This window comes from Danio rerio, chromosome 13 (genome assembly GCF_052040795.2).
Source record: "Danio rerio strain M-AB ecotype USA chromosome 13, GRCz13ab, whole genome shotgun sequence".
NCBI lineage: Eukaryota > Metazoa > Chordata > Actinopteri > Cypriniformes > Danionidae > Danio > Danio rerio.
The window spans coordinates 45295807-45322323 of NC_141033.1; the positions used below are offsets into that span (position 1 = coordinate 45295807).

At 33.0% G+C, this 26517-nt stretch overlaps 1 protein-coding gene across 12 annotated transcripts in view; it reads right to left on the reverse strand.

The window, feature by feature from the left end:
- The window catches only part of capn1a (calpain 1, (mu/I) large subunit a), a 43150-nt gene that overhangs the window by 7712 nt on the left and 8921 nt on the right, over positions 1-26517 (reverse strand). For 4 of the 12 annotated variants that reach the window (XR_015504999.1, XR_015505001.1, XR_015505000.1 and 1 more), the window contains exons 3-14: positions 21077-21146; positions 17475-17593; positions 15427-15560; positions 15109-15277; positions 13048-13131; positions 12212-12297; positions 12062-12136; positions 10382-10542; positions 6803-6979; positions 2830-3041; positions 629-668; positions 475-540 (exon numbers count right to left, since the gene is read on the reverse strand). Coding sequence is in view for 3 of the 12 variants with exons in the window: in XM_087277681.1 (XP_087133807.1) it covers positions 475-540; positions 629-668; positions 2830-3041; positions 6539-6550; positions 6810-6979; positions 10382-10542; positions 12062-12136; positions 12212-12297; positions 13048-13131; positions 15109-15277; positions 15427-15560; positions 17475-17593; positions 21077-21146 (1398 nt within the window). In the remaining 9 variants the exon portion in view is untranslated. 12 annotated transcript variants of the gene reach the window in all.

A 26517-nucleotide genomic window follows, 5' to 3' on the forward strand; every position in this document is an offset into this window, starting at 1 on the left:
CTCCATTAGTGGCAAGACCATTGGATTTCGATGCCAACAGTCGGTCGGCGTCGGCGAGTAAATGATGAATGAGAACACACAGGCATGTGCGTATAGACATACATTGTACTGCTGTACAGTAACGTGTCATTTGTTTGTCCTAATTTTAATAGTTTCATGATGATGTGATGGTGTGCTTTATCTGCCTGATTCCCGCTGAAGTGGGCGGACAGAGTGACGTTCGATTTGGGAGATGTTCTGGGGGCGGGGTTTAAGTGACGCGATGCGAGCTACTAGCCCGACAGTGGAAACGCGACATGATTTCGGCCTCACTGCTCAACCTCCCGGGCGATTGGCCCGGCCTGGCCCGATAAAAGCCCTGGCTCGCACTGGCCCGCGGCTATTGACCTTCTTGCTGTGAGGCCACAGTGCTAACCACTGAGCCACATTGCCACCCTATTTTTGTAAAGTAGAAAGATGTAAGTATGTATTCACCTCTCCAGCCAGCTGGGCAAACAGGGACTTAAAGGAGTCATCAATGTCATCTTCTGTAATTTCTTCCTGCAGGAGAAATGCAGCCACATTTATTAAAGCACAGCAATCATTTTGGTCTAAAAGATTATATGACAATACAGATCCAAAATGTCACCTCATCCTCCAGGTCAGCTGAAATCTCGTCATCCAATTCCCTATAAGGAGAAATGAGGAGATTTTGTGGCTGAATAAATGCCTTTCAAAACATTTCTCCATATTAAAGGTACACTGTAAAAAATGACCATAACTACAAATGCTTTAGGTTACTTTAATTTTAATCAGGTCTCAACTACATATTTTAATTTATGCAAAGTTTAACATAATATTTTTAGTCAGTTTGACTTATTAGAGTTGAAATGACTAGCAAAGTTCATTTGAGTCAACTAAAGACTTTTAGGCAGCAAGATGTTTTTGCAGGGTACAGTTCACCCAACTCCGCATCCATCATTGAGTCCATGTATTTACTTGGGTAAATGTGTGTACATTTATATTTATTCAGGTTTTAAATTAATTTCACTAACATCATTGTGATGTAATAATAGTACTATTAAAATGTTCTTATGATTTATTTACAATAGTTTGTAAATTCATATTGAGACACTTTGTTTACCCATTAAGTGGATCTAATTGAATTTGCTTTGTAAACATTAAATACAAGTTAAAATGGTATTATTTTTAATTTCATATATTAAATTTTTAGTTATGATACTCCTGAAATCATTCCACATAAATCCACAATTTTTTAATAAATTCTCTGCGAAATAGAAAAAAAATGTCCACAGATTCTGTCTGGCCCTAGTTATGGCTGAGTCAAAAAGGACACAGGCATTTTAACAGCAAAAAAAATCTTAAACTATGTTTTTTTTTTTTTTTTTTAATTTAGTTACTTTTTCTAAAATGATTCCAACATTACAAAAAAAATAAAAAATAATTTTCATGAAGGCTGTACACATTTAGGGTACAGTACAACGGTTGTCCTTTCAGTCAGTTTTAACCCACCAGCTAGAGTATGATATATATATTTTTTTTAATCGCACACACACACACACACACACACACACACACACACACACACACACACACACACACACACACACACAACAACAACAACAACAACAACAACAGCAAGAATCTCTTGCTTTAATTTTTATAAATACTGTCTTGCTGAACACTTTTTTACATTTATGCAAGTGCTTTTAACATTAGAAACTACACCCTTTACTATTTTCAAAAACTAATGGTGCCCTTTACATTTACATTTATATATTTAGTCATTTAGCAGATGCTTTTTTCTAAAGCGATTATTAGCCCCCCTGAATTATTAGCCCTCCTGTTAATTTTTGCCCCAATTTCTGTTTAACAGAGAGCAGATTTTTTTTTCCAGATTTTTGACTAGATATTTTTCAAGACACTTCTATACAGCTTAAAGTGACATTTAAAGGCGTAAATAGGTTAATTAGATTAACTAGGCAGGTTAGAGTAATTCGGCAAGTTATTGTATAACATTTTTTTGTTGTGTAGACTAACGAAAGAAAAATAGCTTAAAAGGGCTTTTAAAAAAAATAAAACTGCTTTTATTCTAGCTGAAATAAAACAAATAAGACTTTCTCCAGATGAAAAAATATTATAGGACATACTGTGAAAAACTCCTTGTTCTGTTAAAAAATGTTTGGAAATTATTAATAGGCATTATAATAGGCATTGAGCGATTCAACAAGAGGTAATACACATAAGTGCTAGTAATACAAAGGAACTTGTTTGAGGTCTGAGAATTTAGCACTAGAGTTTATTTTTTTGAAAGCAAGAGAGAAAGAGAGAAAGCGTTTCTGCAGGTGGTTTGACAAGCACACTAACCTGTGTGAAGCACACATCAAAAATACACAGTGTTTGTGTCAGTTAATGTGTCAGTGAGATGAATGAGTGTGTTCTCTACAGGTGGTTTGTTAAGCCCACTCACCTGTCTGATGCACAGGCAGAATTTAAAGGATTTTATGGTTGGTATGTGGTGATTAATACTAATTAAACATTAATGAAATACTAAACACAGATCAGGGAAAAGCTAAACATTCACAGGGTGGTGATGAAGATGAAGTTGTTTCTTCATGCAAAATAGAGATGAGGATTGAAATTAAATTGATCTGCTTTATTTAGAGTTTTAGTGAAAGTGGTCGTTTTTGATTCGCCAGGCAAACGGTGTATTCAGAACTCTAGGACACCAGGAGGGTTAAATATGAGTGACTGAACAATGACTGAATTTACATTTTTTGAGCAAAACAGTGCTGAAATATTAAAGTGCTCAAACACACACACACATACTCGGTCTCGGACTGTTTCTCCGTGAAGACTCTCAGGACAAAATCGGCCTCTTTGCTGGGCTCGAAGGTGGAGGGGACGATGATGTATTCTCCAGGAGGCAGACGCAGGCGAGTGCTCACCTCCCGCAGGTTGATGAAGGTCTCGGATCGAGCAGCTGATGAGTTGCTCAAGAAGAAATCCTTCTTAAGGTGCACGTTCTGACAGCCTGTGTACTGCAGACAGATCAAAATCACCATCAAATGCTTCTGCTATACTGATCATTTTGGCTGTGTTACGAACAGCATGAATGTCAGCAAAAAGGCATATTTTTGTTGAACTTGTAACATTTTATCCTCGTTTCCTTTCAAAAATGACGTATTTAAGTCTATTTATTTTATTTAATTAACTTATTAAATTAGCTTTTGGGGATTATCTTTTGGCTGTGTAAAAAATAGCATGAATTTTCAGCAAAAAAAAAAAAAAAGATCCTTGTTTCCTTTCAAAAATGACGTATTTAAGTCTATTTATTTTATTTAATTAATTTATTAAATTAGCTTTTGGGGATTATCTTTTGGCTGTGTAAAAAATAGCATGAATTTCAGCAAAAAAAAAAAAAATTATCCTCGTTTCCTTTAAAAAATGACGTATTTAAGTCTATTTATTTTATTTAATTAACTTATTAAATTAGTTTTTGGAATCATCTTTTGGCTGTGTTAAAAATAGCATGAATTTCAGCAAAAAAAAAAAAAAAGATCCTTGTTTCCTTTCAAAAATGACGTATTTAAGTCTATTTATTTTATTAAATTAATTTATTAAATTAACTTTTGGGATCTTCTTTTGGCTGTGTTAAAAATAGCATGAATTTCAGCAAAAAAAAATAAATTTTATCCTCGTTTCCTTTCAAAAATGACGTATTTAAGTCTATTTATTTTATTAAATTAATTTATTAAATTAGCTTTTGGGGATTATCTTTTGGCTGTGTAAAAAAATAGCATGAATTTTCAGCAAAAAAAATAAAATAAATTATCCTCGTTTCCTTTCAAAAATGACGTATTTAAGTCTATTTATTTTATTTAATTAATTTATTAAATTAACTTTTGGAATCATATTTTGGCTGTGTTAAAAATAGCATGAATTTCAGCAAAAAAAAAAAAAAATTATCCTCGTTTCCTTTCAAAAATGACGTATTTAAGTCTATTTATTTTATTTAATTAACTTATTAAATTAGTTTTTGGAATCATCTTTTGGCTGTGTTAAAAATAGCATGAATTTCAGCAAAAAACAAACAAACAGATCCTTGTTTCCTTTCAAAAATGACGTATTTAAGTCTATTTATTTTATTAAATTAATTTATTAAATAACCTTTTGGGATCTTCTTTTGGCTGTGTAAAAAATAGCATGAATTTCAGCAAAAAAATAAATTTTATCCTCGTTTCCTTTCAAAAATGACGTATTTAAGTCTATTTATTTTATTTAATTAATTTATTAAATTAGCTTTTGGAATATTTTTTTGGCTGTTAAAAATAGCATGAATTTCAGCAAAAAAATGTAATTTTATCCTCGTTTCCTTTCAAAAATGACGTATTTAAGTCTATTTATTTTATTTAATTAATTTATTAAATTAGTTTTTGGAATCATCTTTTGGCTGTGTTAAAAATAGCATGAATTTCAGCAAAAAACAAAAAATTATCCTTGTTTCCTTTCAAAAATGACGTATTTAAGTCTATTTATTTTATTTAATTAATTTATTAAATTAACTTTTGGGATCTTCTTTTGGCTGTGTTAAAAATAGCATGAATTTCAGCAAAAAAATAAATTTTATCCTCGTTTCCTTTCAAAAATGACGTATTTAAGTCTATTTATTTTATTTAATTAATTTATTAAATTAGCTTTTGGAATCATCTTTTGGCTGTGTAAAAAAATAGCATGAATTTTCAGCAAAAAAAAAAAAAAATTATCCTCGTTTCCTTTCAAAAATGACGTATTTAAGTCTATTTATTTTATTAAATTAACTTATTAAATTAGTTTTTGGAATCATCTTTTGGCTGTGTTAAAAATAGCATGAATTTCAGCAAAAAAAAAAAATTATCCTTGTTTCCTTTCAAAAATGACGTATTTAAGTCTATTTATTTTATTTAATTAATTTATTAAATTAGCTTTTGGAATCATCTTTTGGCTGTGTTAAAAATAGCATGAATTTCAGCAAAAAACAAAAAATTATCCTCGTTTCCTTTCAAAAATGACGTATTTAAGTCTATTTATTTTATTTAATTAATTTATTAAATTAGCTTTTGGAATCATCTTTTGGCTGTGTTAAAAATAGCATGAATTTCAGCAAAAAAATAAATTTTATCCTCGTTTCCTTTCAAAAATGACTTATTTAAGTCTATTTATTTTATTTAATTAATTTATTAAATTAGCTTTTGGAATCATCTTTTGGCTGTGTTAAAAATAGCATGAATTTCAGCAAAAAACAAAAAATTATCCTCGTTTCCTTTAAAAAATGACGTATTTAAGTCTATTTATTTTATTTAATTAACTTATTAAATTAGTTTTTGGAATCATCTTTTGGCTGTGTTAAAAATAGCATGAATTTCAGCAAAAAAAAAAAAAAAGATCCTTGTTTCCTTTCAAAAATGACGTATTTAAGTCTATTTATTTTATTAAATTAATTTATTAAATAACCTTTTGGGATCTTCTTTTGGCTGTGTTAAAAATAGCATGAATTTCAGCAAAAAAATTTAATTTTATCCTCGTTTCCTTTCAAAAATGACGTATTTAAGTCTATTTATTTTATTAAATTAATTTATTAAATTAGCTTTTGGGGATTATCTTTTGGCTGTGTAAAAAAATAGCATGAACTTTCAGCAAAAAACAAAAAAATATCCTTGTTTCCTTTCAAAAATGACGTATTTAAGTCTATTTATTTTATTAAATTAATTTATTAAATTAACTTTTGGGATCTTCTTTTGGCTGTGTTAAAAATAGCATGAATTTCAGCAAAAAAATAAATTTTATCCTCGTTTCCTTTCAAAAATGACGTATTTAAGTCTATTTATTTTATTAAATTAATTTATTAAATTAACTTTTGGGATCTTCTTTTGGCTGTGTTAAAAATAGCATGAATTTCAGCAAAAAAATAAATTTTATCCTCGTTTCCTTTCAAAAATGACGTATTTAAGTCTATTTATTTTATTTAATTAATTTATTAAATTAGCTTTTGGAATCATCTTTTGGCTGTGTAAAAAAATAGCATGAATTTTTAGCAAAAAATAAAAAATAAATTATCCTCGTTTCCTTTCAAAAATGACGTATTTAAGTCTATTTATTTTATTTAATTAACTTATTAAATTAGCTTTTGGAATCATCTTTTGGCTGTGTTAAAAATAGCATGAATTTCAGCAAAAAAAATAAATTTTATCCTCGTTTCCTTTCAAAAATGACGTATTTAAGTCTATTTATTTTATTTAATTAATTTATTAAATTAGCTTTTGGAATCATCTTTTGGCTGTTAAAAATAGCATGAATTTCAGCAAAAAACAAACAAACAGATTTTTTGTTGAAATTGTAACATTTTACATGCATTTTTTAAGAGCCATTTAAACGGCATTATTTCACTCTAGTGCCATTTAAGCATACGTTCTTAGTTAACAGGTTTCTGTTTTGTTGGCAAAACAAGTATATAAGAAAAATCTATTTAACAAAGAAAACAAAAAAAGAAGATTCATACCTCTTCAGGAACCTACAGAGAAAAGAAAGGAAGAAAGAAACCAATTAGACAATTTTCCTTTATAAAAATTGTATGATCTACTTTATCAAATGAATAATTACATTATAAAATGTAGGAGATAATATAATATAATGTAATAGTTATTTATAATATAATTATTTCTATTTCTTTACTGTTGTCTTGGTGGTTTATCATTATTATTAAGTGTGCATCTGAATATGATTATTGTATCATATGCGTACTAATCTAGCTGAACCCATTGGCTCCTGACCTCATAAATTGCAAACCCGATAGTGTGCATATCTTGTCCTTGGCGGCGGTACCGTCTGCGGTCTTTCTGCATTAAAGCCACCAGGAAGCTGCAGGCCACTTCTTCATCCTCCGGATCATCATCTTCCTCCAGCAGTGTAATCTTATACTGTGGATTGATCCAGAACGTGTCTGAAAAACAGCACAGGAACACAGAGCAGCTATTTGTTTTAAATCTTAGGTGAAACTGGTGGCAGTAAAGATATGTCATTTTAAATAAATGCTGTTTTTCTGAACATCCTAAAAGTCAAAGAATCCTACAATTAATGCATCACGGTATTAATAAAATAATAAGGTTTTCAACATTAATAATAATAAGTTAATATTTCCTAATTAGCAAAAACATGTATAATGTAATATTAAATGCTTGAATTATTGTAAATATATTTTGTTGCACACATACATAAGAACATATAAAGCTATTAAATTTAGATGTGAAATATACATCATAATTAAAAAAATATTTAATGACTTTATTAACTATAAAAACACAAGAGATTACTTGAAAATTATGATTTTTTTTTTTGGATTTACATTAATAATAATAATAATTCGTTACATTTATATAGCGCTTTTCTGGGCACTCAAAGCGCTTTACACAATGGGGGGGGAATCTCCTCATCCACCACCAGTGTGCAGCATCCACCTGGATGACGCGACGGCAGCCATTTTGCGCCAGACCGCACACCACACACCAGCTGATTGGTGGAGAGGAGACAGAGTGATGATATGCCAATCATGATATGGGGATGGTTAGGAGGCCATGATGGACAGAGGCCAGTGGGCAGATTTGGCCAGGATGCCGGGGTTAAACCCCTACTCTTTTTCGAAGGACATCCTGGGATTTTTAACGACCACAGAGAGTCGGGACCTCGGTTTAACGTCTCATCCGAAAGACGGCGCTCACTGAGCAGTATAGCGTCCCCGTCACTATACTGGGGCATTAGGACCCACACAGACCGCAGGTTGGGCGCCCCCTGCTGGCCTCACTAACACCACTTCCGGCAGCAACCAAGCTTTCCCAAGTGGTCTCCCATCCAGGTACTGACCGGGCGCAGCCCTGCTTAGCTTCAGTGGGCGACCATGTGAGAGTTGCAGAGAGCTAGCTGCCGGCATTATTTAATAGTAATGTGTTTAAATAAAACATAACCTTTGTTTTCTTCTGTAAACACCAGATGACATTTTTTTCCAAAATTAAAGTAAAAGATGTTATTTAGAGGAGTTTTATTTTGCATAAAACAACAAAATTTATCCTTGTTTTCAGACGTTAACATTTATTTTGCAGACAACACAACACAGAGTTAAGAAAATCGATATTTGGTGGAATGACCCCAATTTTTTATTTAGTTTTGTCATTAAATTAAATTGGAAATAATCGTTTCAGACCGTTATAGAATAAAACTAATATTAAACTAAAATTAATACTGTGCTAAAATCCATACCTAATAATAATAATCCAGAGAAACAAATGTTTTTTTAAAAGCGTTTTTGACCAAATAAATGCAAGATTAAAACTGTTTTAACTACAAGCAATGCAAAAAGATTAAAGCGACAAGCAATTTGTCTGTCTGCACCAAACGCAATGTGACATGACAGAAACATTTAAACACCAGCCACTGCACTTTCAATGAAATGGTAAAGGCTTTTAATTGTAATTAAGACATTAAAACTCTTATTAATAGGCTACTGAGTGGCTTATGTTTGCATTGAATCTGTTCATTTTTATTCTGAAGGTGAACTATCTGCTGCTGCTTTCAGTAGTATGGCAATAAATGTCATGTAAACTTCTATATTGGTAGCATTTAACACTATATAAATAGCAGTGGCGGTTTATTTGTATAGCAATTCACATTCACATCCTCTCACAAAAACCACCGACAACATGAGTAATTCAGACAGAGTCAAGTTTTGTTTTGTTTTTAAATACAAAGAATAAAATGAAAAAAAAGAAAAGAAATATGAAATAAAACCAAGTTATTAAAACTGTTAAACGCTGTCAAACTCATGTCGAGTTTAGACTGCACGATTTTATAGTCACATCACGGATGTTTTCACACTGCATGACTAGCTGGGGTAGCGCTCTGTTGCTGCTGTGTTTACACTGGGAGATGGATCAGACTTTACAATAGGAAGAATCACAACTCTGTTTCGGTCCGCAAGCTACGTCTCATGCAATATACAGTATCTTTTGTTATTAACTACATAACATAAAAGAAGCTTTTAATAGGGTAGAAAATGTACCTGGCTTTTGAAGGGAATTTGCAATTTCTCCTCAACTCTTTTTGGACCCGGTTGTGATGTTGCTTAGATGACAAGTCAAACAGACATGGGGGCTCCTGACAAAATTCAACTAGCTTTTCCTCCATTTTTTGTGTCAAAATAAACTGAAATTACCACTTTTAACTTCCCCCAACCTCCCGCCTGCCTGCAGATGCTCATTGTTACACCTGGCTCAGGGATGTAACATAGTCAGGGAGACGAGACGGCGAAATATAACCAAAAAGAATATTTATTTTAACACAGTTGAAAATAATATAACCAAAACATAAGTATGAGTATGTTCGATCAGTGTGAAAAGCAAGTGAATGGATGCGGTAAGTGTTGTCAGTGAACATAATGCCCAAATTGGACCGCAGCTCTGGACAACAGCCAAATGAATGAACAGCGACCCTGACCAACTCTCTGACGGGGTATAAATAAGAGCGCTGACCAGCATCAGGTGCGCTGAAGGCACGCCCCCAACCTAGAGCAAATCGAACACACAAAATAACCCAGTCCTAACATCCATGCTGGTGGATGCTGCTCTCTCACTGGCTGTAGGTAATCGCTGATGTTATTTCCAATCGGAACACATTTCACACGGCATGACTTTGAGTTGCCTACAGGTCCAGATGTTTAGCATGTCAAATATCTGACTGGTGTCAGCGACTCCTCTGCGATTCTCTCCAATTGCGTCTTTCAAAGTTCACACTGTGTGATTGTTACTCGCGTAAACGAGCCAGTGATTTGCCTGTGATTTCAGGCATTTGTCTGAGATTTTTCAAAACCTGTTGGGGAGTCAAAATCATGCAGTCTGAACTCGACACTAAATTTTAAAACAAGCAGCGATGGTGCCAATCTAATGCACATAATAACTAAATGCACGTAATAACATAACTAAAGCACATAATCGGTACCTGAGGCGATCATTGTCATAGTAGTTGATGGTGTTATTTTGCTGTGACGTTGCAGAAATAGAAACCGTTTCTAAAATAAAATTTCACATGCCACTGCTGGAAATGGTTAGGACAAAAACTAGTGTTAACATTAAAAAGGAACCTTTTATCACATTCCGACTGCAATTACCATATAATGTATTAAAATTATATAAATACAGTATCTATAAAGTATAAAAAGGTAAAAACCGTTTTTTAAAAACCATGTTAGCCGAATGTGATGCTACCAGTGCTAGCAACAGAGACCAAGACCAACAATAAAGCCCCTCTGTGACCTTGAGCAATAAATCTGCTGTATGTGAAGGGTGCCGTCACTCACTGGGATGATTTCGGCATCCTCCTGCAGTGCTTCCTCTCCTCCAGGCTCCATGAAACTTGATGGTGTTCCAGTGGCTCATATCATCGTCACTCAGAGCATCAGGGGTCAGATTGCAAATCTCCAGCCGGGAGAACTGACGTAAAAACTCACCAAATGACATCCTGTGGACAAAACCACACATGGAAAGATGCAGAAATGTGCAGAAATCAGAATCGGCCAGATGTGGCTCTAAATTGGTTTGATTAGCATCTGCACTAAAAAAAAAAGACTTTTACTGCCTGTTCAAACTACTTATTTAAACTGAGTTAAAACAACACAATTCTTGTTTTTTTTCCCCCAGACAACTTAATTGCTTTTATGTTCAATCCACTTAAATTTGTAAAAACTATTAAGTTGAATTAATCTATTCGTGTTGGGACAACATGAAGGAATTGTGTGGAACCCAGCTTTTTTACAGTCTGGATGTTTTTTTGTTGTTTTTAAGAGTTCACACTTGATGATTGATTATAAAGCTTGTTTGGCATGCTCATAAGATCCTCGAGCCCAGGGCTCCCTCCCGTTTGCAAGGCGAGAAGGAAGTTTGAGCTCAGGTAGATCTCGAGAACTTCCCCTGCTGTAGTAGCTAATGAACAGATAGTGATTGCGCTTAAAGCTTGGTTTATACTTCTGCGTCAATTAATCGTTGTGACCCACGGCGCATGCAATGCGCGTAGCTGTGCATTTATACTTTTGCGCGCTGTTTCTGTTGTTCTGCAAAAACACTTCCGAAACGCTAGTTGGCAGTGAGGTGTTAATGTTCCTTTGTGTTGAGTTTCTTCGATGGGGTTTTGTTTTTTCTGAATGCTTCCTTAATGCACAAGTGGCTCTAACTTGCTTATTTTGAAGCGGGAACCAGCAGACGTACAACAACTTTAATCATAAGGTAAACACAAAACAAAACTTTCCATCCGGAGCTCCTTCACGGGACTCCACACTTGTAAACAATCGCACCATCGGGTTTGCGTGGTTCTCGGTCCCGCCCAGTCTCATCAGTGCTACCAAGCAGACCAATCACAGAGCTTGCGTTACTTGCGTGTTGTTGCGACATGAAGTTACATTTTTTGAGAGGTACGTGTCAGCGTAGGGCTATGCGTCAACCCGTAGGCTGTGCTGTAGCATACTTGTGCGCTTGACGCAGAAGTCTAAATCAGCCTTTAGAGATATCTACTTACAATGAGCATGTCTATGGTGCCGATTTGGATTAGTCAATTAACTTTTGGAAGTTGGAAGTTGGAAGGAAAAGATGGTGGAAGGAAAACGGGAAACTCAGGGGAAACCCACTTGAGCAAGGGGAGAACGCGTAAACTCAGCACAGAAACATTAGCTAGCTTGGTAAAGACTAGAACCAGTGACGTTCGTGCTGTGAGGCAACAGTGCTAACCACTAGGCCAATGTGGGTATTTATAGTGGCTCAGGAATCGTCTGATTGGTGAATCATAAATTGAATAATAATGGGCCGGATGCAAGCAATCATAAGCATGTGATCCTCTTAAAATTAGTAAATAAATAAACTTTACTTAATTTGCCCAATCTCTGAGCAGAATACATTCATATTCATTACATTAGTGAAAATTTTACGCTAGAATAAACATCTATTCTTAATGCAATGTAAGATCAATCTATATTGCTGATTAAGCTCACCAAAACTCTCCATCCTCCATTTGTAAGTGCAAGTCGTCCTTCTCTGATGGATCAATCTCATCCCATTCAGGAGAGCTGGAGAGCGAACAAACACCTTCTTACTCAATGACATGAGCTGAAATGAATAGTTCTTTTTATGTTATTACTTACTTATCACTCCAGGCTCCGGTCCATTCTACCTGACCCCATGGATTACGGATGCGGATAAGCCTCTCCATCCGCCCCCTGTACTCCACCTGTCAAAGCGGATAAAGATATTGCACATTCGGACAGTTCACTCTAAAATAAAAATTCTGTCATCATAAACTCACTCCTGTGCAGTTTTACATCCTGTTGAACCCAAAAGAAGATATTTTAAAGAACGTTGAAAACCGATAACCGGTATTAATAGACATTATTTACACTCACTGGCCACTTTACTAGGTACACCTTACTAGTACCGGGTTGGACCCACGTTTGCCTTTAGAACTGCCTTAATCCTTTGTGGCATAGACTCATAGATTTGGCTGATTAGAAATTTGTGTTAACAAGCAGTTGGATAGGTGTACCTAATAAAATGGCCAGTGAGTGTATATTTCCTACAATGCAAGTCAATGGTTACCAGTTTACAACATTCTTCAAAATATGATCTTTTGCAGTGAAAAATACAAAAAAATCAATAGTCAAGGGTGAGTAAATTACAGAAATTCATTTTCTGGGTCAACTATCCCACTAAGGGACAAAAAATAAATTCAAAATTCAGCCAAAACATGCAAGAAAAAGGTTTTAAAGTGGATAAAACAGATTAATTAAAACACAAGGAGTAAACGTTAAACGAATGCATATTTTTTATTATGTGTTGTATTTTTATTGTCTCATTCAAACTTTTTTTGAAATGCTTTGGGTTGTAAGAAAAGGGAGAATAATTAGTATCTTAATAAGAGCCTTATAATTAGTATCGTTACTATCATTTACCAAGCCTGTGGTCAACATAAACTCAGCATTACCTGTTTGAGAGCAGTCACGGAGTAAGCGTGACCCTTTACCAGCTTCTTAAATGTCACAGACTCCATGTCAAAGGCACTGGTGATCTGGAAAACAATCATATATAATACATGAATCTAACGCTAGAATGAAGCAGAATGTACATAATTAAATACCCTATGGGCTCATAAATAAATCATTATAATCGGCATTTTATTAAAACAGTAACTTCACAGCATTTAAACCAAAATGTGTTATATTTTTACAATCAAATTTAAATACGGTAAAAGACAGTATTATTTATTTCTTTAATTATTTGATAAGGTAAAAATGTATAAAAAATATCTTGGCACCTCTAAATCATTCCCTGTCCATGTTCATTACCTATATTTACATTCAAAGTTAGCAAATTACTGTAACTTGTGCATAATATGTGAATATTGCATAAAACATTTGCGAATAAAGCAATATTTAAAATGGTCGCTTCCTAGGAAATGAGTGTGATATATTGATAATGAAATTAAAAGCAAGTAGAGAAAGAGTTCTGCAAGTAGAGAAACTACTGTAGTACGTTTTTCCTTTATAAAAACATTATTGTTAAAAGTTGTGTTATCTTCAATGGGTTACTTATGTTTGGGAGCACAACAGTTCTAGGAGGTAACAATTCAAAATCCTTTTGATGATGGACTTAAATGTACAATTTACGTGCAATTATTTGATCTCAACATCAGGCTAAATCATTCTAGATATATAAACTAGACTTTTTGTTGTACACTACTGAAATTAATAATGAGTATATTTGTTTCCATAGTAGTGTATGCATATACAGTATTTTCTTACTGGATAAAAAACCATGAAAACTCAACCGAGTGCATACATTTGTTTTATGCATATTTGTATGCTTTTTTGCACATTTAAGTTAAAGTTAAGTTCAAGGAAACAGAGTAAGAAAACAGCAGACTGGCCTTAAATAAATGCATTAAAATATTACAAAAATGTAGTTAATTGTTTATGCTTTGTTTTATTTATGTGTAAACATTAAGGTTAACGTTATATTTATTTTTTATTTATGCACATTTAGGTTAAAGTTATATTTATTTATGCACAGTTAAGTTTAAGTTATATTTATTTATTTTTATTTATGCATAGCCAAATTAAAGTTAGATTTATTTTATTTATTTATGCAGAGTTAAGACAGTTATATTTATTTTTATTTATGCACAGTTAATTTAAAGTTAAATTTATTTATTTTACTTATGCACATTTAAGTTAAAGTTAGATTTATTATTTTTATGCACAGTTAAGGTAAAAATATATTTATTTATTTTATTTATGTACATTTAAGTTAAAGTTATATTTGTTTTATTTATGTATGCACAGTTAAGACAGTTATATTTATTTTTATTTAAGCACAGTTAAGTAAAATTTACATTTATTTATTTATTTTATTTATGCACATTTAAGTCAAAGTTAGATAATTTTATTTTTATTTATCCACAATTAAGTTTAAATTTTATATATATATACATATATATATATATATATATATATATATATATATATATATATATATATATATATATATATATATATATATGTGTGTGTGTATATATATATATATATATATATATATATGTATATATATATATATATATATATATATATATATATATATATATATATATATATATATATATATATATTTATTTTTTATTTTTTTTTATGCACAGTTAAGTTAAAGTAATATTTATTTATTTTCATTTATGCACAGTTAAGTTAAAGTTATATATATATATATATACTTTATTTAATCTAAAAAATCTAAGAAAACAGCAGATTGGACATCTAGTTAAATGAATGCATTAAAATGTTACAAAAATTTAGTTCATTTTATGTTTTTTTTTTATTTATGCACATTTAAGTTAAAGTTATATATTTTTTTTATTTCTGCGGATTTAAATTAAAGTTAAAGGAAACAGTCTAAGAAAACAGAAGATTGGACATCTACTTAACTAAAAGTAAAAAATGAGTTCAAGTAGGTAACAGTTTTCATGAAGCATCTCTTAAACTAATGAGGTTCTCACATCAATAGAGCAGCCCAGCAGTGAGCCTCTGTCCAGGGCTTTGCTGATGATTCGGTACAAGTCTCTGGGAGCTTTCCGGAGCTCGTACATCTCTGAAACGCCTCCAGTAAAATCCTCAAAACCCTCAGTGGTAGAGCCTCCAGAAAGAGCTTCATAAGAGCCATTTAGCCTGCCACAAAACAAACAAACAAACAAACCGACACACACACACACACAAACGGTAAACTCTTTAATAAGACTGGGACAAAACTGATTTTGTAAATGATTTAGCAAGCACAAATGTTGCTGGCCTTTACCAAAATGTCTATCAGGACGTACTTAGCATAGGCTTTTTCCACCAAGGCACTCCAGAACTCATTTCCCTCTGCTGAATGGACAAACATGAGCTCTCCGTCTTTGACCGGGAGCCGATCATCGATCACAATGTCCACCCATTCACCGAACTGCCAGAACTGCAGAAAAAGAGGAACGCAAACCTCATCAAACAAATCATCCAGATGACGGACCGTGTGAGAAAAGCTTTAGAGCACTCCTGATTAGAGATGCAGTCGCTGCAATTAACGGATCATTATGATGCTAAAAATTACAACTATTACCACTGAAATCCTTTCCAAATGAAATGACAGAATGGATTAAAACCTGTCTGTACTTTTCAACGTTCACGATTTCATCAATTCAGACAACATTGCTAACAACACTGTTAGAAATGCAGCTCAAACCAGGACAAACAGCCTCTCTTCAACATTGTCTTTCACATGTCTTAAACATTAAACCAAAATAATTCAAATGCCACCAAACCTCACTCCGGTAACACTTTAGAATAACTATTCGTTATAACTAGTTAATAGTCCATTTATAAACTGTTAGTTAATGAGTTATAAATGACTTGTTAAATGAAAGTTAATAGTTTGTTAATTATTTATAACTCTGCCTTATAGAAAGCCAACAGATAACTTATAATTTGTTAGTTAACAAGTTATAAATGACTTGTTAACTGTATTTTAATGATTTATAAATTTAACTTATGAATTAGTAATAGATCATGAACAAGCTGTTAGTAAATTGCTTACTAAAGACTTGTTAAGTATCAGTTAATACTTTAATTACGTTATTGGGACGTTATTCTAAAGTTGCAGCTATTCTTCATTTATTAACTGTTAGTAAATGAGGAATAGTTGCAACTTTAGAATAACATCCCAATAACATACATAAGCTAATAACTAACACTTAGCTAATATATTAACTCGCACTTTACAGATCAGTTGTTCATAGTTTGTTAACCTACTAATACCGGTGAAACTTTGTGGAACAGCAAATGGATGGAATAAGTTCAAGCTACAGAAATTTGATGTGATAAGCTTTTGTGTGCTGTATTTTACCAATAAAACTCCACAGATGAAATGTTAAACATTGTGAGTCATAACATGGCAGAACAGCAGTATACACCAGAATACAACCCTATGAGGTTTGGGCACTTTTTTATTAAATTTTTTTTTTTTTTAAAGTTCTACAAAGTTTCACTGGTGTTATTAGATGGTAAAGAAACTATGAACAACTGATCTGAGTTTGAGTTAATATATTAGTTAGGTGTTAGTTATTGGCTTATGTGTGTTATTGGGACGTTATTCTAAAGTTGCGACTATTCCTCATTTACTAACTAGTTTGTTTATGATCTATTACTGATTTATTAGGTATAGTTATAAATCATTAAAAAACAGTTAACAAGTCATTTATAACTTGTTAACTAACAGCTTGTAAGTTATTTATTGGCTATCTATAAGGCATAGTTATAAATAATTCACAAACTTCTAACTTTTATTTAACAAGTCATTTATAACTCATTAACTAACAGTTTATTAATGGACTATTAACTAGTTATAACAGATAGTTATTCTAAAGTGTTACCAGTTGGGCTAAAACTTTTGCACAGTACTGTATAGGGTTGCACGGTTTACTGATACTATGGTAGTACTGTGATACTACGGCTCCAAAATACTGGTGGTGCCACTGTAGTTAGTAAACAGTAGTATCATCATTAATGGTTTATCTGCACTACATAATGTTGAATGTGGAAAAGTCACTAAAATGCCAACAAATCTGTGCAACAATAAACCATTTTATTTGAATAGTGTGTGGAGCACTTTAAGGTTGCAAAACTATGTAGATTTGCGCCTTTTATGGTAGCCTATTGCATGTTTTCTAATGTTTGAGTTCAAACACACATCTCAATCAGTTAATTTCTGCTCCTATGATTTAGCAGCTTCAACATCCATGACAATCTCTTAAAAAGACAAATCTCTTAAAATGGACATATTTGCTTTATAATTTTCATTAAAATCTCTAGAGAATGCAGAGTGATTCAGAACCTGAAAGTGGAAAATTCCAGCATAGTCATCTTGAAAGCTCTGGCCATGAGGGACAACCCTGTGAAGGAGTCTTTCATTAAGAGTCAGCGAGCCAATCGCAGCGAGGAGCCAGCAGTCACCTGACCAGGAAGAAAAAAAAAAACAAGATATAAAATACTGAAGTTCAAAAAGCAAAATTAAACTCATGCTAAATCCCCTGTCATGGCTTTTAAAGGGATAGTTCACCCATAAATGAAAATTCTGTTGTCATTTATTCACCCTCCATTTGTTTCAAACTTTTTAGGATAAATAACAAAAGAAGATATTTTGAAGAATGCTGAAAACTTAATGACTCTCAGTTATCCCCCCCCTAATTTGCACTCAATGCCGCACTGTAAAAAATTTCATGACAAAAAGTCAAGACAACTAATATTTTGATGTTGTTTAAACTTATTCTAATCAGGTTAAAATTACATTTCTGAAGTTATACAAAGTTATTTTTGTCAGTTTGATTGATGCAAGTTAAGCTGACTAGAAAAGTTCTTTTGAATTAACTAAAAAAATTAAGATTGCAAGAATTTTTTTTTTACAGTGTGGAGTGTTTTAACCCAATGTTGGGTCAAATATAAACAAAACCAACAGTTGGGTTAAAACAAAAAGCATTTTATATTTTATTAAAAAGGTGACGCAGTGGCGCAGTAGGTAGTGCTGTCGCCTCACAGCAAGAAGGTCGCTGGTCAGAGCATCGGTTGAGTCAGTTGGCATTTCTGTGTGGAGTTTGCATGTTCTCCCTGCATTCACGTGGGTTTCCTCCGGGTGCTCCGAATTCCCCGCAAACGTGCGGTACAGGTAGGCTAAATTGTCCGTAGTGTATGAGTGTGTGTGCATGGATGTTTCCCAGACATGGGTTGCGGCTGGAAGGACATTTGCTGTGTAAAACAGTGCTGGATAATTTGGCGGTTCATTCCGCTGTGGCGACCCCAGATAAATAAAGGGACTAAGCTGAAAAGAAAATAGAATTTCAATCAATTTCATTAAAAAAATAACCCAATGTTTTCCCAGTACTGGGTTGTGGCTGGAAGGGCATCCACTGTGTAAAAAATATGCCGGAATAGTTGGTGGTTCATTCCGCTGTGGTGACCCCTGATAAATAAGGGACTAAGCCGAATGACAAAAAGAAGGAATAAATAACCCAATGTTCGATTTGTACATATTTGACTATACGTTTTTTTTTTTGTCTGTGGTGGATACAAATGATCAACATTCTTCAAAATATCTTCTTCTTGTATGTTCAACAGATAAAAGAAAAGGTAGAGTGAAATAGCAAGTAAATGTTGACTTTTAGATGAACTATTCCTTTAATAAAACACAGCAGCTAAACTACCAAACTGCAGCCAGCAGGGGGACACACTGTCAGGGGTGGGGTTTATTTCCACAGTGAGGCCTGTGAACACATTCCTGTTTACATCCCACTCCGATCTCCACCTCACAGCACAGGAATTTTCCACAGCCTCAAACCCATAAAACATACAGTAGGCTACCAGATGAAGGAAGTGTGTGCTTAAATATGTGGGATGTTGAAATGTTCAACACTTTTGGTTGCTACAAAATTGTTATAATCCAACTCTAAGTTTTAATGTTCGGTAATTCTGTGAAATAAGCCAAACATACATTCATGGAGCATTTATTAGATACACTAGCTAGCATTGTTTGGATTACTTACTACATTGTAAGGTGCTGCAAACAGTCATAGTGTATTCTGCTGCTGTAGACCAACTACTTTTTCCACATTTTTATTTCATCCTTTATAAACTCTTACAGGACTCTGGGCTAAGATAAAAAAAACACACACACAGAAATGATTACCCAAAGTAATTGTGTAATGAATACATATTTGGTTGGCACAGTGGCTCAGTGGTTAGCACTGTCGCCTCACAGCAAGAAGGTCGCTGGTTCGAGTCCCGGCTGGACTAGTAGGCATTTCTGAGTGGAGTTTGCAGGTTCTTCTCGTGTTGGTGTGGGTTTCCTACGGGTGCTCCGGTTTCCCCCACAGTCCAAAGACATGTACTATAGGTGTATTAGGTAAACAATATTGGCCAGAGTGTATAAATGAGTACATGTGTGTAAAACATATGCCGGAATAGTTGGCGGTATATTCCGCTGTGGCGGTCCCTGATAATCAGGGACTAAGCCGCGGAAAAAAAATCACAGAATGAATGAATACATATTAAAGGGAAATCAGTCCGGACAGTAGGCATGTATTGCAAACCTTAGAAAGAAAAAAATGGTGAATTAGAAGTTTTTCCCCTCAAATCAAAGTATACTGTATATGTATATATATATATATATATATATATATATATATATATATATATATATATATATATATATATATATATATGAAATTGTGGTATTAGTGAAGGTATTGGTAAAATAACATATGTATGCCTGTAGCATAGCACACAATATATACAATTTTTGCAATCAAATACCCTAAAACCAATAGAAGTGTTATTTTACTCACTCGACTACTTACATTATTGCGAATGCTTTGAATTTCGAATGTTAATTCATACTGTATTTCATAACTCAAAGTGTTTATACAGATGTTTTAGAAAACATAAAATACACTAAAAGAATATGTAATATCTTGTGAGATTTATTAGCCTGCACATAGCAGCATTATAACAGAAGAAAAGATGTTGTTTTTTGTAACCAATAAAGCCGCTTAATTGCAAATACTTATTTTTTTTATTTCTTATTTGCACAGTAAAAAAAGTCAATAAATAACATCATCATTTTTATTGTTTATTTTTTCACTTATTTAAATGTGCTTTGGCGTTGATGTGTTGCTATGTACTGTACAAAATGCCTATATATATATATATATATATATATATATATATATATATATATATATATATATATATATATATATATATATATATATATGTATGCATCTAATAATATGTGCTGAATACTTAAGCTCATTTTTCAACATGATTTCTGCAGAAATCCTGTAGGGCAGGCATGTCCAAACTCGGTCCTGGAGGGCCGGTGTCCTGCAAAGTTTCGTTCTAACCCCCATCAGACATACCTGGGCAAGCAAATCAAGCTCTTACTAGGCTTTCTAGAAACATCCTTGCAGGTGTGTTGAGGCAAGTTGGACCTAAAATAGAGTTTGAAGTTTGGACACCCCTGCTGTAGGATGTAATGAAGACCACAACTCCCATGATACCACTCTTGTGATACCAGAAAAAATACATACTGTGCCTTTAACTACAATCCAGTACATTAGGTGTGTTCAGAGTTTGACTACTAGTGCCTTTAATAGTTTTATTCCTAGCTCGAATTAGTTTTTTACAATGGTGGCATTAACATAAAAAGATCTGACAATCCCATTGAGAGAGATAAGTTTCAAACACTGACTCAGGTTCAATGGGAAGTCACATGCAGACACGCCTCAGGTCAGCTATCTGAGCTGCTTTTTCAGTCGTGACTCATGCTTTGAGTTTGCTGCTGCAGGCACACAATCATGTTGAGGGGATTCCATGACACATAACACTGGTAGAGCTCCGAAAATATGCACACTGGATGATTTCTTGTCCAAACAGAAGACTTACCCAGAGCTCCTTGACAGATGTCTGTGCGTGTGGCTCCTCCAACAATGAACTGAGGATCATCACAGAGCTCCTGCAGAAAAAAAGAGGGATTACAGGGACTGAAGCATTGGGAAGCCTGAAGGAGTTTCAAGAGTTTCTACAAACATGATATTTTATTAGAGCAGTTCAGCCAAAAGTTATTAATAAATATATAAATAAAAACCCCAGCCTCATATTGTACATGCTCATGTGGTTTTGTTTAGTGCACTACAGGAACAATTGTTCACTAAAACAAACTGAGCTACACTAAATAAAAAAAGATGTTTGTTGTTTGTTTAAACTACTTATATAAAATGGGCTGAAACGAGACAATTCTTGAGGGTTTTCTTGGCAACAACTTCATTGTTTCATGTTCAATCCACTTAATTCCTTCATGTTGTGCCAATACAAATTGGTTGTGGGGAACCCAGCACTCAGTGTAAATTTTGTACTTTTTTTATTTTGTATTTTTTCTGTCTGTCATTTAAATGTTTATATTTTTATATTAAAAAAGAAACAAAAGCTGACACTTTGAGTAGGAATGCATTCATTTTTGATAACCGATAACTTGTAAGATTTGGAGGCTGATTATAGATATTTTGGCTGATAAATATAAATATCAGCTCATGTGTTGTTTTGAGTCCGTTATTTTTTGTATCATTACATACTATTAGTTTTTTTTTATTTAATTTAGCCTTTTTTCTGTCTTCCATTTTTATTTTTGTCATTTTTTATTAAAAAGGAAACAACAACTGACACGTTGAGTTGGGATGCCTTTTTTGACCAATACTGATAGCAAGTGTCAGACAGAATCTGCAGACATATTTTGCTATTTCTGCGCAGAACTTTGTAAAAAGTCTGTGGATTTATGTGAAATGATTTTGGGAGTATCGTAACTAAAAACGTAATATGTGAAATAAAAAATACCATTTTAACTTTTATTTAATGTTTACAATGTAAATCCAAATAGATCCAGTTATTTAAAGCAAGTCTTTCTTATAATATATCTAACAAAAGACAGAAAATGCCACTTTACAAACTGTATTGTAAGTCAATAATATTTCTGAAATGAATTTAAAAACTGAATAAACATAAATGTACACACATTTACACAAGCAATTAAATAGACTCAATGATGGGCTTAAAATCTGCAAATTTCTGCGTGTGCAGATTTCATGTGGGCCTACCGATATCTTGTAAGATTTGGCAGCTGATTGCTGACATTTTAGATAAAATCAACTTGTTTTTTTTGTATTAATAACATACTATTAGTTTTTTTTTTTGCAGAATTTTTTTTCAGTTTTAATTTTAATTAAAAATGAAACAACAGCTGACACATTGAGTAGGAATGCACCAATATGGAACTAGGGCCAGACAGAGTCTGCAAACATTGATCATCCGGCTACTTCTCGCATACTGATTTTCGAATTCTATGAATTCGAACATACTACTCAGCTCACATACTGATTTTAGCGTACTACATAGTATGGAAGTATGTGGTTTCGCATGCAGCGATATCGTATATATCTATGGGCGATCACAAATTAAAGAACAGGAAGTGATGGACTGTTTCATAATAAAAGAGCTGCAGTTTCTGTGCATTTCTCATTAGAAAATGTTTTAGTGCTCTCTTTACTCTGCGTTTTACAGGCAAAAGTTGTTGTTTTTTTAACCAATAAAGCCGCTTAATTGCAAACACTTTTATTTTTTTATTTCTTATTTGTACAGCTAAAAAAAAGTCAATAAATAACTTCATAAATTTTATTGTTTACTTTATTTTCCACCTATTTAAATGTGCTTTGGCGTTGAGGTGTTGCTATGTACTGTATAAACTGCCTATGTATGTATGTATCTAATAATATGTGCTGAATACTTAAGCTCATCTTTCAACATGATTTCTGCAGAAATGCTGTAGGTTAGGCATGTCCAAACTCGGTTCTGGAGGGCCGGTGTCCTGCAAAGTTTAGTTCCAGTCAGACACACCTGGGCTAGCTAATCAAGCTCTTACTAGGCTTTCTAGAAACATCCTTGCAGGTGTGTTGAGGCAAGTTGAAGCTAAAACAGAGTTTGAAGTTTGGACACCCCTGCTGTAGGATGTAATGAAGACCACAACTCCCATGATACCACTCCAGTGATACCAGAAAAAAATACATACTGTGCCTTTAACTACAATCCAGTACAAACATTGTTTGCTATTTCTGCGCAGGATTTTGTAAAAAATCCATCCAAGATTTTGGGAGTATCGTAACTAAAAATCTAATGGATCAAAATAAAAAAAATAAAAAATGTTTACAATGCAAGTCCAATTAGATCCACCTATTTGGTAAAGAAAGCAAGTCACTCATATAATATATCGATTAAAAGATAGAATATATTATTTTACAAACTGTATTGTAATCATATGAGCATTTTCATATTAGTCAATAATATTACTAAAAAATGAATAAATATAAAATTACACACAAGTAAATACAAATTTGAGGAAATTTGCGTTCCTAAAATACTAGTTTTTTAGTTTTTAGTTTAGTTTTTTATTCAAATATTTTACTTTTAGCCATTTTAGTAAATTAAGGTGATGTACATGAATAAGAAAAATGTTGCTTTGGTGAAATAATGAAAAATATTGTTATTTAATTTTTAATAATAAAACATATTTAGTGTTTATTTCAATAGCATTATTTTAACAAAATGTAAGCTACCGCAGCCACGCCTGAGTTGACAGAGAACATAATGATATTCTTTAAAGAATGAACAAAGACTCTTCTGAATGTGAAGCTGCATTGGAGGAATCATGTGTTCTCTGACCAAACGTGTCTGCAGAAACATTATAATCTGTGTGTATGTGACTCTGTAATAGTGACAACAGCTGCAGGAGAGTGGAGGGAGGGTCAAACATTCTGACTATGAACTGCACCGATGAGTGAATCCAAAACCAAAAGCATTTGGCTGTCTAGACCACCATGAACATACAGATTTGTATATCTTACATAGCATTTCATAGCATTCATGAATAGAATATCAGAAAAAAGGTATATTTAACAAGAACACATATCAAGTAACAAAAGCATATGTACACCTTAAAAAAATCTGTTAATAAAGTTTTTGTATTTTGAGCACTGAAAAAAATATTAGTTGACTTTACTTAAAATAAGTGAGTAAACCCGTTGCTTTTAAAACAGTATAGTATACTTTACTTTAACATTTAGTAAATTTATTTACAATTTAGTATACTTTACTTCAAAAAGTGAGCAAACCACATTGTCTTAAAATAGTAAATGAACTATGTGCATAATTATTTAAAAAAAAAGGAAGTTAAATCAACTTTACTTTTTAAGTAAAGTCAACTTGTGACTATCAATGCAACGGGTTTACTCACTTTTTTAAGTAAAGCAAATACTCACCTTTTTACAGTGTAATTCACAAGTGTTTTCCATTTTGTTTACGATGGAGAATTCCATTATGGGAGCTTGATCTCTGCTCTGACAACTTTTGATGTTGAAAATTCAACTCTACAGTTTAACAAAGTGACTTTTATTGACATTTTAGTAGTTTGAAATAATATATTGTAAGGGAAATAATACATAGAGAAATAGGTCTATAAAATAACATTAAATGTACTGGCAGTTTACTACAAGGTACAACACCAGCCCAGGCAATATATCACTTTAACATATTAATAATGTTGATAAAAGTCTTTTTTTTTTACTTTTCAAGGTTAAAAGTTGCTGAGGGAAGATCAGGATCCCATAATCCAATTCAAAAACATAAATAAATGAGAGAAAAAAAAAAATCACAAAATATGGAAGACTGCTAATTTACAGATATTTTTTCAGTGTTTGTACTGTCTATATACCAAACTGGTAAAATGGTAATCATGAAAAATGCAGATAAAAGGTATTATGTTTACCACAAAAATGAAGCAGTAAAACTGTTTTCCACATTGATAATAAGAAATGTTTCTTGAGCATCAAATCAGCATATTAAGATTGTTTCTGAATGATCATGTGAGACTGCATAATAAAAATACAGCTCAGTATTACATCAATACATAAAACTTTTACATATATTATAATAGAAAATGTTTCTTTATACTATTATATTACTACCTTTATGTATTTTGACCAATAAATGCAGACATGGTGAGAAGTTTTAACCCCATTTTACACAGTGAAAGTCAGTTAGGTAGGTCTAAAATTGCTATTTTCATCCATGAATGTATTAAAAGTTTATAATATAATCAGTTTTACTGACGAGCATCTTACAAAACAAACAAAAGTAACCAAACACAACAAAACACAACATAACCCTAACCAAGGCTGCACATTATATTGTTTCAGCCTTAAAATTTGTGGAGTCACTGCAGATTTAAACTACAATGCAAAACTCTGTCAGTCTATTCAGGTTTTAATGTATCTGCGCCAAACCTATTCTAAACCAAAGTCCCTACGGTCTTTGTCTAAACTCATTCATCTGCGTAATAAATCCAAGTTTGTTTTCTCTCTGGCTGGGAGTCTTCCCTGTCACAGTCTGCTACCTCCGGTTTGTTTAAGGAGGGCGTGACCAGCGGCTAGTTTGAGCACAGCTGATTAGGGGAAATGAAGCTCTGCTCACTTTATTGGTTAATAAGCATGTCAAACAAAGAGGACTGTCATGCTTTTGCTCTTATACAGAGATGAGTCTAAATAGAGATTAGGGTTAGGTATCGTTTGGGTTTTTTTCGATACCGGTGCTAAATCGATACTTTTAAAAGGATAACATTGCCAAAATGGTGCCTGAATCGATAATTTTAAGCCACAAAATTATGGTGGATGACTCTAGAAAAATCTTTTATTTAACAAAATCTTTTAAAAAATAATTTTAATAGAACAATATAATTAAAGTTTAAAGTAAACATCAATTCATATTTATATATTTGAATTACATTATTATATATTTCCTTTGATCTTTTGTTGGTTAGCATGAATTTAAGATTTACTTGTGTGTGGTTGGGGGGTGGGGGGGTGGGGGGTTGGCAGGGGGAGTGGGGGGTGGGAAGATAAAAAAGAAGATAAGGGGAGCGAGTGCCCGAGGGAGCAAGAGAGGCATTCCTTTGCCTTTTTGAGCTCTCAAATGTGTCATTAAGTTTGACATGTTCCCCCCTTACATGCAAATTTTGTAAAGCACGCTGCTGGAACAGAGTCCTTGCTTGTAAAATACACTTTAGAATGCTTAGTTTAAACAAATTTGATGAACGTGATCATGCGTGTTGATCTGAAGAGTGTCGCTCTGGCTCACTGAAAACCAGGCTGAATGTACTGCGTGCGTCCGTTCCCTAAGCGACAATATCAATCTCCTGACATCACCTGTCCGTATTCCTTAAAGTTGTTTAGTATGAAATGTTTACAGATGTTGTGACACAATGCCTAAGTGTGCCTTTGATGCAC